An 11,218-nucleotide genomic window follows, 5' to 3' on the forward strand; every position below is an offset into this window, starting at 1 on the left:
CAACATCCCACCAGAAAAAACCCTGCTGTCTGACAATAATACCGTTATTGTTGTCATGTGAGTGCTTCTGTGAGAAAATTACGTCTTTTTTTGTTTGTAAACAAGTAGTCCTCTCTTCCGAGATTGGACAATTTGCGGGGTTTGCTGGCACTTCATACAAAGTGTGTGATCTAGTGATAACAAATGTTTCGTTGCCTACGCTCAGGGTAGCTTTCATTTGTTCAGTGAAATTGTCTTATGGTCATTACGAAATAAATACAATAGGAAATGACTTGAAAGTATAATTTATACAAGGTAATAATGCATAGCCTAATAGCGCGCGCGCACACACACGCAACGCTAGTTGACTGTGTTGAGGCAGACAAACAGGAACTTGCAGGAAACATTTTGAGAACTGAGATCATGCCACTGTGGTGTTTTCTTTTAGTATGAAGTAGCCTACACTCTGAATTCTTCAAGACGAATTCTCCACGAGCCTGCCATTTTCAATCACTTGTTTAAAAACGTACACCTGTATAATGAAGGGGTCAATTTACCATTATCCTACAGCATCCAAACTGTCAAGTTTTTGCACGCTTCAGTTAGGCTATGTAGCCTACTTAATCTGTCGCTGACATGAAAGGAACATGAATAGACTTGTACAGATGTGATATGAATGTATTAATGTATTAAACTAAAGTGAAGAAGTCGAAGCTGCAGTAACAAACAAAAAAGTCAAGTTTCCCATGAAGTGTTAAAATATTCGATAATCTTTTTCAGTAGCTATAAATAGACATACACTATCTAGCCTACAATATCGTTCTGAAAATTAGCGCATAAACCTGCAATTTTTTTTTTTTTTTTGGTTTTAAATTAAATTGATATTCTATTTAGGGAGAGCAAGATTATTTCAAGATCCAATGCATTTTGAACAAGAAAACTGAAGTTCACAAACTGAAGTTCACCTTGATTATGCACTTCCAATGTGTCCTTTTGCCCTCATGGTTTGCATCAGATATTAAAGATTTAGAAATAGAGGAATTTCTAGGTACTGTGCAATTAGTATGTTGTCACTGCAATTGCTACATTTTCACAATTCTTAGTAAAGGTTGCCGTCACAGTAAGTACCAATTCATGCTATTTTACCGCCATCTGCTGTTTTAAAAGCCAAGAGCACGATGACTTCAAGCAGCAGGATTAAACAGAGCCGTTAGAATAAAGATGTGAAAACGGTTTATATAGAACCTAACTTCTTAATCACTGATTTAACTGAACCTCATCCTGTCTGTTAGCCTTCGTATCATTGCTCCAGTATCTTAATACGAGTGTTAATTCAATAAGGCAAGGCATGTAGAAGGAACAGAATTCTTGGTCATCATCAGCTATCTGAAAACTTAATTTGTGCAATATGATTAAAACATATAAAAAATAAATTAAAAAAAACCTCAATAGCACATTATTCTTTAACTCCACATCTCACTAAAGCCACTAAATGACTAAATTTTCAACTGGTCAGACTTAGTATGCTGGTTAATTGACTGTTTAATTTAGAAACAGTCAGTACAAACTATAATTTGTTTGCACTTTATTAAAAAACACCCCACACAAACAAAAACAAAACCACTGAAATCAGTTGGAAGTGTGCGTTTTTATTTTGTAATTTTTAATAGTAAGTTGTAGAGCGACAAAGCGTGATGCTAATGTAGGACCTCAAAATGCTAAAGGACAAAAGGTCACATGATTCGGAGGCGCACTCTGAATGACCTTTCTTCCTCCAGCGGGCAAAAGACGACATCAAAATAGGATAATATATTATGAGGTACTCTACAAAAGGTGGGGAGTTCATGAATCGAAGGTAACAGCGAACATTTAGATCTTTCCGGGGAAGCTTCCATCCTCAATCTGTCCATCCCATTTCTCCACCTGAAGAAAGGAGAGAACAAAAACAAGAACACATTGTATTTTAAATATAATCCCACAGCCCTTCATATCTTATCACATTTCACAGTCATTGCTTGTGTCTTGTTGCATAAAAGGAAAGGAAAAGAGCAACTACATCAGGTTATATATTGGAAAATTGTTGACAAATCCTGAAATTTTAGGGAGGATCATGTTTTGTGACTTCAGAAAATGTACTATACATTACTTCATTTAAGAGTTCTTTACTTAAATTAAGCTGTTTCCCTCCACTCCTAACGTTTTGAAAAGGGGCCATTTCATTATGATGATCAGGATGGGAACCCCCTGCTGCCAATAATTGTATGCATTTCTAGTTATTACCTGACAGTCAGGCAAGAATGACATCTTACTCTGATTTATACAAAAAAAAAAAAGTTAACATCCGAATCTCTCAATATTTTGGTGACTAATGAACGTCTGCAGCATTAATCTACTTAATGGTGAAATACCAAAACTACCGGATGGATCTCCAGTAACACTGACGTTTGCAAGCACTTCTTCGAAGTATGCTATTACACAGCCACATTTTCAAAGGGTAAAAACAGAATAAGTCATGGAGGTTCTTGTACATTTAAACAGACAAACTTTACCACTTTAATATACTAAAAAACATTTTTTAAAGGCTAATACCCTGTCATAATCACACTTGACAGATTATGTATGAAAGCAATAAAGACTATTTTGTGGAGTTTTTGGTACTTGCTTCAGGTTTATTTTCTGAAATAGTATGCAGGTGAACTCATTTTCAGCTTCCTTTCTTGCAAATATGTTAAAGATTTAAAAAAGAAACAAAAGATTTGAAATGGCAGACCGTCAAGATATTTGCTTATGATTTTATGTCTGATCAACTCTGCTTGCTGTAGTTATTGTATTAAATAAGTGGATGATTTACACACTACCATTCAAATATGTGAAATGAATAAATACTTTTACACAAAGACTTTAACAAGCATCCATTCAGGAATTGACAAGGAATTGGTCAAAAATGACAAAGACACTGGGTCTCATTCACTAATCATGTCCACACAAATCAACTTCCGTTCTAAAACATTCTAAATTTACAAAAAAAAAATAAAAATAATGTAGGAACAACAAAAACCACTCGTATGCAAAACAAATCTCACATACTCTTGGTGGCCTTATAAACATGTTTAGATAAAATTTTATACATGGATATAGATCATGCTAGTCCAGTATTAGGCAAGGTCACTTTGTAAAGAAACTACGCACCTATAGACTGAACAATACTCATGCGCATGATGTCACAATTTGTTTTCACAAATTCACTGTTTTTTTTTTCATGGAAACAACGGTATGGTTTTCAAAAACTTGCACTTTAAAACCAGTTTTCCAAAGTGTGTTTTCAGGCCCTCAAAATGTGTAAATGAAAGACCAAAATGCATAAAAAGTGCTCTGTTTACAGTTGAAAATGGAGTCGTGTAAACGGCCCCCTAGAAAAAATCTTTAATGTTATAACGAAGTTAAGAACAAATTCATGTGCATACCCATGTGTTGTGAATTAGTGCAGAAATTTTTCGTGAGAAGTTATCCTGTGCACATAAACATGTATAATCCACAATCCAATTATTAGTGAATGAGACCACTGTCTCAAAAGATTTCCAATTGAAATAAATGCTTTTTTTATTTTCTATTCAAAGAATCCTGTAAATGCATAGTTCCACAAAATATTAGAGAAGAATTGATTTATGTGACACTGAAGACTAGAGTAATGGTTGCTGAAAATTCAACTTTGCCATCACAGGAAAAACAAACAAACATTAAAATCAATTAAATGCAGCCTTGGTGAGCAGAAAAATCTTATTTTAAAAACATTAACATTGAACGCAAGTGAACAAAGTGTAGGAGAAAACAGTAGCAGTATTAACATTAAGTGGCATGGCATGTAACGAACAGAAGCCACTGGTATACGCCGCTATGCTAAGTGGCACAACCGATTTTCATTGGCATGTGCCAGTAAAACTTGTGACATGCCGATGGATTGCGTCATGTGCCACTGACAATGTTGCAGAACAAATGAGACAAATGAGTTGAGCAGCTATACTCATGTAACTTAGTGATAAAAGAAAGTATCAATTAAACGCATTTACAAATCGGAAATCTTTTTCAAACATGTAGTCAGTTTGAGGCACATGTGGTGTACACAGGTGGTGTATTTGTTTGTGAGTTAGACGGATCTCTTTATGTGGTTAGTGGTTCTCATCTATGGCTTTACTATTTCGCAAATAATGTTATGGAATTATATCATAAGAAATAAAAACCATTTTTAACAGTATGATCATGCATTCTCTCTGGAGATGCCAAAATGTTTTGATAAAGTACTTGACTTGCTGTATCCACATTATAATAGACATTTAGTTTACTATAACATCTACAGACCTACATTACTCTGCTTTGTGAAGAGCCGGTGTCAAGGTCCAGCACACTTCTGAATGGTTGGTGCCAGTTTTCATAATGCATTTTGGAATAGTAGGCATCCCTTTATAATGGTGTGGCATTTTCTCTCATGGTAGTTTACAACATGAAATTCCTTATTGGTAAGTGTCCAATTGTGATGGGACACCCCTGCCGGTTTCATTTTTTTAGTTGTGGACACCTATCTAAGTAGTGTCTATATTCTTTTATAATTCCAAATGACTCAGCTGAACTGTCAATCCTATGCAAATAGAAAAAAAAATGTGTGGAATTATAAAAACAACTGTGTATTTACAATATGTATTTAAATACATTTAAAAAAAAAGAAAAAAGAAGAAACATATTATAATAAAAATAGAGGGGTTGGTGATGTCAGCAAAGAGAACATTTATTTCAGAGGTAGTAATTGTTTTGAAATGAAATGCACACTGATGAATGAAGTCTACTCAATCTGGATTTGATGCTGACTACGGTGTTATAACTTGGTTATTCATTCAGACTCACCCAGCTCATTGGACACAGGCTCTTGTAGACTCTCTGATACCAGTCGCAGGGAGAAGTTTCCTGCCCTTTGCTTGACAAAGCCTTATTACACCTGTGAAAGTCTGACAGAAAGAAACAACAGTAAGTAATCTGCACTGAAATCAGCCAGAAATAGTCCATAGTCTACAACCCAGGCATCCGCCACAAGTTACTCAATTCATAATGTGTTTTGAAAAGGTCAAACAATCAATAGATTCATTATAGCTCATAACTTCAGATGTTTGTTGCAACCCAGCTTTACCGCCGATGTGACCTTGACTAAAACGCTTAAATCCAGGGTGCTCCAAGGGAACTATTTGTGAGATCATTATACTATTAATAATCACAGTTGAAAAGCATCTAAGGCTCATAGTCATTCTGATGATTTTGTACAGGCTTGTATGTAAAGCACTTCTTGCTTTCATTAATGATGCATTTGGTTATAGATTAGCTGCTCAACGTTTGAAAGCACTTGTCATAATTTTTGAGTACAAATATGGCTCATATAATAATTTCTACTGTACTTACCTAGGTAATTTTGGAAACAGTTTCGTGTCTGATTAGTGTTTGGAAAACGGGCGTCGAATGGAGCCGTTCTGTAGTTCTTGATCTTGTCCTCAATAACATCAGCCATCTTCAGTCGCAGATAATGGGTCTGCGTGACATAAAAAACATTCACACATCGACAACATTACCAAAGTAGCAAAATTAAAGTGCACAATGGGGCCTGAGCTGTTCAAATGCCGTAGTTGGTCAGGGTAACTTAATAAAACATTTGAGAGTGACATTCATAGTCACAGTTTGAACTGACGCCAGCCAGAGTCTCATCATACGAGGCTTAAAACTAACTTGTTATACTTTAAACGAGCTCTTTTAATTTTCAAAGAGTAATTGTAAGGAATAGTGAAATTGTAAACGCGTTAAAAAGGTTTAAAATAGGCTTAAAACGGCAGATATATTAACTCAAGTGACATAACCTTGGTAGCGTTAACCGGCGTAAATAGCCCGCTTGCTAACTCGCTAACTCAAATGAACCGTTCTCGTAAACCGCCCGTTGATATTTCATTAATTTTACAATAGAGTGAAAGTAAAGAGTTTCAACAAACCTTACACAAGATAAACAATTGCACGAAAACGTGGACTAAACAAATATAAATATTGAGGCCTACCTCTTGCTGTGCCCTTATAGTAACGTCCTCTCGAAAGATTTTCTAAGCGCACTGAATTGTGGGAAGTCAAAGTATGTGGGGGGAGCATGAGGACGAGGCAAGGCGGGGCTTACGAGACCAATATATTTATTATTTCTAATAAAAATAATATTTTCTAATAGGTCTATTTATTATTTACACAATTCATTTATGAACGTCCCTCTTGTGTTTATTCTAATCTTTAGATGCACTATAAAGGGAATAAAATAATAGTATGAAACGATAATATAAATTATAGTCATCTGTGTCAGTAATATTAATAAAATAATAATTGCAATATACAATAAAAATGTGGGCGTTAAAATGATGACAAACTAATATTGACATTTACCAGTTACCATTTTAGCAGACTAAACACTGGAAAGCAAAAAAGAGCATGATACAAATAGTGGCTATGTGTGTAAATCATATAAAGTGGAAAAAGGCCTGTATGGTCAGCCTTTCCATCTCTGTAAAGAATGTTTCTTTTAGTATTTATATATTTTTGTAATTAATCCATTGGAGCAGGGTATTAATTTATTTCTGAATATGTTTTATATTGTGAGTTTTGTGTTGTAGTTGTGCATACAACGGAGCATTTTTTCTTTATTATTTTCTGACAAATGTAGTTTTTTGCAGTTGTAGCTTTAATAAATCAATAATGATCTGTTAAGAAATCCGTGCACATGTGTACATGTGTTTTCTTAATTTGCTGGGGCAATATGATTGTCTGCTGTAAATAAAATGCTTGGAATAATACGGATAAATTCATATTTCAATTAATAATAGGAAAATAATGTTCTATTTATTATTTAATCTAAAATAAAAATAATAAAATAATGCAGCGTCTTATTTACTTGAGGTAAAAATAAAGCTGCTTGATATGTATTTTTAATGTTATGTATAATAGCATTGTATCATATATTGCTGCCACAATAACTGCCCACTTCAAATGTTTCACGCTTTTTCTCTTTCTTTTTGTTCGCTGAGGTGGAGCTGTGATGAAGTGTTATTGAGAAAAACACTGATATTCTGGATTCGGATGGCAATAAAATCACAGACTAACCCCTGTAAATGTTGAAAATACCTTACGACCCCATGAGAAACAATTACCATCCAAATAGGGCTTTTGACTTATTATTTTTTGAACAAAATTACATAGTGTCCCTTTGAAAAAAAATGAGTCAATACATCATTAATCCTTCTTCCAAAACATGTTTTGTCTTACCCTGATTCACTGTGGTAAGCCTATTATAAGGGTTTATATTTTAGACCAGGTGGGATGGTTTTCACGGGAAATTGCAGACTATCATATGCGTGTCCCGTCATATCCATAAATATAGAAAAGTTGCTCCGGCTACTTTGTGTGCATGTTGTGGGAGTGGCATAGGTTAGTTGTCCCAACGGGTGAGAAAGGTTGACATGGAGTATGCTAAAGCTTGAACGTCCTGGGAATCACTCATTTAAATTAAAAATAAAAATAAAATAAAAATCAGAACAGAGGGGAGAGTCTGCTGGCAAAAAGAGAACGCGACAGAGCTCGTAATAAAACAAGGATCAATATTGGCTTGCCTTTTCAGGTATGGCGAGAACTTAGGGATTTGAAATGTTGTACGGGCGAGTAAGGTATTTTATTGACCAGATAAACTGCCATATGTAGCTCTCTAACAGAGTTCATTTTAAAGCATTATCTATAGTGAGGGACATTTCATTATGGTTGTTGTACTGTGCTGGAATTTATTTTCAAGGAAGTACTGTGTCTATTAATGGGTATGGCTACAGTAATGTCTTCAGCTAGTCAACTTTATATCCTTTCCAACTGATGATATCTTTTAAGCCTCCAGTAACAGTTCACATTAAGCTGGGACCATTGAGCTGAATTCATTTTAAAACATATTCATATAGAAAATATGTTTTCTAAAATTTCACAATATTACTGTTTTCCTTGTGATCAAATAAATGCAGCCAGGTAAGCATAAGAGACTTCTTTCAAAAAAAAAAATACAAAAAAAAATTGTTATACTATATTATAATATTTAAAAAATATATAATGTATCATAATTATTTTTATTAATATTATTTTTAACTAGTAGCTCAGAGTGGATACCCATCTAATAATAATAATACTAATAATGTTTGGAAAATTGTATTTATATATTTTTATAGTTATCGTTCTTGGTGTGAACGGTATTTAGATCGTGATATGTGTAGCCTATTGAATGAACTATCAATGAAAGCAATTACTGAAAAAATGAGTAAACCAGAGCAAGTGTGCCTGCTAATGTAATGATCCTCCCTGTGGGCCTCTGCTTCCAGGTGCAGCGTAGCTCTCTGATCTTCTTCATCATTAATAGTATACATTTCAGTTTAAATCAGCGGATGTAGAGGAGCAGAGACGCTGCATTAAACCAGGGGTCGCCACATCCTCACTTAGTTTTTCTCAGAATGGACTAAAGCCACCTACAATGTTATCAAGCTTTCGGCTGGTTACAGTCTCCACGTTTTGAGAGCACTTTACACCAAATCCTTCATTCAGAACCCTTAATACATAAGACTAGATGTGTATCAAGGGCTTGATTTCTCTCACTGTGTGTGTTTCACTGTTAGTGCACATTTACTGTAAAAACAGTTGTTAGAAAATGAGGTTTGTGCTGATATCTAAATGAAAACCTCACCTCACAAAATTATATAAATAGTAGGCTACATTTAAAAAATATAGCCTACTTTAAACAATTATTGTCATTATTATCTCACCCCGTCATTTGAAACCCATTTGACTTAAAAAAAAAACAACAACAAGAGAAATAAGAAAAACGTGATATGAACTTTAAACGATGAGGGTGTATTAATTGTGACAGAATTGTCATTTATTGGTGAACTGTTCCTTTATTAACCTGTGCTGGTTGTCTCCCTCTAGTGGACGGATGATGAATCGCACATCCTTCAAATTTTCAGAACACTTTTAAATGTTACTATGTTATTTCTAGTCTTGTAGATGTGTCAGACAAATAGAATAAGTATTTAGATGTTATCATATTCATATTTAGATTAGTGGTTGATTTATGTTGTATATTTGTTTAGACATTCACCAGGTGTTGGTTGTTTTATTATTATTATTATTATTTCTGGACTGGTTCTTGTAGCTTTACTGCCACTTAATTTAATCATGGGATTTGATTTGGAATGTTGTTTAGATCAAATATCCACATCTATACTGTAAATTATGGCTAAAGTTCATACTTTATTTCTCAAAAAGGGGTTGCAAAGTGCATCTCTTCAGTCCCTCAATTTCACAAAAGTAAAACAAAAGAATTCTAAGTGAATTTGTTTTTAATCTTCTGTGAACATTTTGGTTTAGTTTACAGAATCATTTCCAAAGTGCTTTATTTTACTGTAGTGCCTTTAACGCTGTATCATTGCCAAACACTGTCTTTTGTGCCAAATACTGAAACTCTATTTGAGAAAATAAATATATTTTATTTATTATAATGATGTTGTCATATGCACCCTTTTGAAATGCATTACTTGTGAGCTGACTCATGTTGAAATAGCGATAACCTACATGCTTGACTGATGAAATCTGAAATTGCAGCACAGACCCACAAATTACCCATGGTTTTGTTTTGCACTTTTACTTAGGACATTGGTTGCCTCACAGAGAGTTTCTGTTTTTAGTTTGCCAATGCGCAACTGCTGCCTCCGTCAAAGAAAACTGAAAGTACTTGGAAAGAAGTAGAATAAATGAACAGAATGTGTTTTAACCCTTTTTGCTTATTACAACATCTATTCTGTTTACTTGATTAATAATAATAAAAATGATGATGTATATAGCACCTTCTGAACTGATACATGTAAATAAAGAACATTAATCGTGTTACTGATGATGGTAATGATGAACCAATAACAGCCACGGAATGTGATGGATAAGGCACATTTAAACTATTTTACAGATTGTTTGGGTCGATTTCCATCCTTTGCAATCAATATTTAAACGATTATAAATTGTAGGGTATAAAAATATCCTGAGAATAGAATTAGGTTCACAGCACCAGAGAGTAATGACGGCACTCGCAAGAAAATGGATAAGATGGCTACATAATCAAATTCACAAATATTACACCATTTAAACATTATTAAAAATACATAGGCTACTGAGTTGCGGAGCCTAACAAGAGAGCGAAACTAATCAGAGCACAGAAACAGATACACACAAAATACAAATACAACACTCATAAGGCTTAGGCCGTAACAAAGAATATCCTCCTGAGACCCAGAAAAAAAAAAAAAATTAATTTTTTTTTTCATGTCATCACATTGTTTAGAGCATAAGAAAAATATGCTATATAATATTGAAAAATGATATTTTATTCATATGTTATGCTATTTCCTCTGTAGTGGACACCAGGACTCAGTTGTTTAAAAAATAAAATGACATGAAATTATATGTATAGACAAAAACAATGGGATTTTTTTTTTCAATCACCAATAAATGTTGGGGTTACAGGATTTATTTGAACTAAAATTCTCAACTATGTTATGAAAGATATAACGGAATGAATTGATACACCATTTTACTTTATGCAATATGTGGGTAAAATGGCCATAAATTAATATTCCCATTTAATGCAATGTATCTATACATTGTATCTAATGTGCACATTAATGTGTTCTTGGAGCAACATTTAATGAAAAAAGAAGTTTAATAATTGGAGTAATAATTAGCAACATTTTAATAATAATATCTAATATTTCATAGGAATATTGATGTATAACCTATTTCCATATTCACTTGTTGTGTCTCCCAAAATGCATGATAAACATCATGTCAAACAAATGACTGTATAAGCAATAAAAAATTAGCCATACCTCAGTTTTCTCTTTTACAACCCAGCAGTCTTGGGGAAACTCTTCCATTACAGATATGAAGTACTGAACGCAACTGTTCCAGTGCCAAATGAGGACCATCATCAGGAAAACTAAGACAACCCTGAATAACTTCTTGACTTCTTCAAGCTGTACATCAGACACCTGAAATGATAGATAATAAAACATAAAGTATCCATAGAACAGTAAGGGTGTACAACATACAAGGAAAAATGTCCTGTTGCTTGCTGGTTTATCGTGTTATGACAGAGGAG

The 11,218-nt window shown here is 33.9% G+C and overlaps 1 protein-coding gene across 2 annotated transcripts; it reads right to left on the reverse strand.

Moving 5' to 3' along the window:
* Positions 1 to 1,608: 1,608 nt before the first annotated feature.
* cox6b2 (cytochrome c oxidase subunit 6B2) lies at positions 1,609 to 6,151 on the reverse strand. 2 transcript variants are annotated; one of them, XM_079894159.1, is made up of 4 exons: positions 6,063 to 6,151; positions 5,422 to 5,548; positions 4,876 to 4,976; positions 1,609 to 1,902 (listed from the first exon to the last, which is right to left on the reverse strand). In XM_079894159.1, the coding sequence occupies exons 2-4, from the start codon at positions 5,525 to 5,527 to the stop codon at positions 1,849 to 1,851; spliced, it is 261 nt and encodes an 86-aa protein (XP_079750285.1). In that variant the 5' UTR covers positions 5,528 to 5,548; positions 6,063 to 6,151; the 3' UTR covers positions 1,609 to 1,848. The 2 variants fall into 2 exon arrangements, with proteins under 2 accessions (XP_079750285.1, XP_079750286.1); XM_079894160.1 differs by having other exon boundaries at positions 6,000 to 6,120.
* Positions 6,152 to 11,218: the final 5,067 nt, after the last annotated feature.

Source organism: Squalius cephalus (genome assembly GCF_949319135.1).
Source record: "Squalius cephalus genome assembly, chromosome: 15".
Classification (NCBI taxonomy): domain Eukaryota; kingdom Metazoa; phylum Chordata; class Actinopteri; order Cypriniformes; family Leuciscidae; genus Squalius; species Squalius cephalus.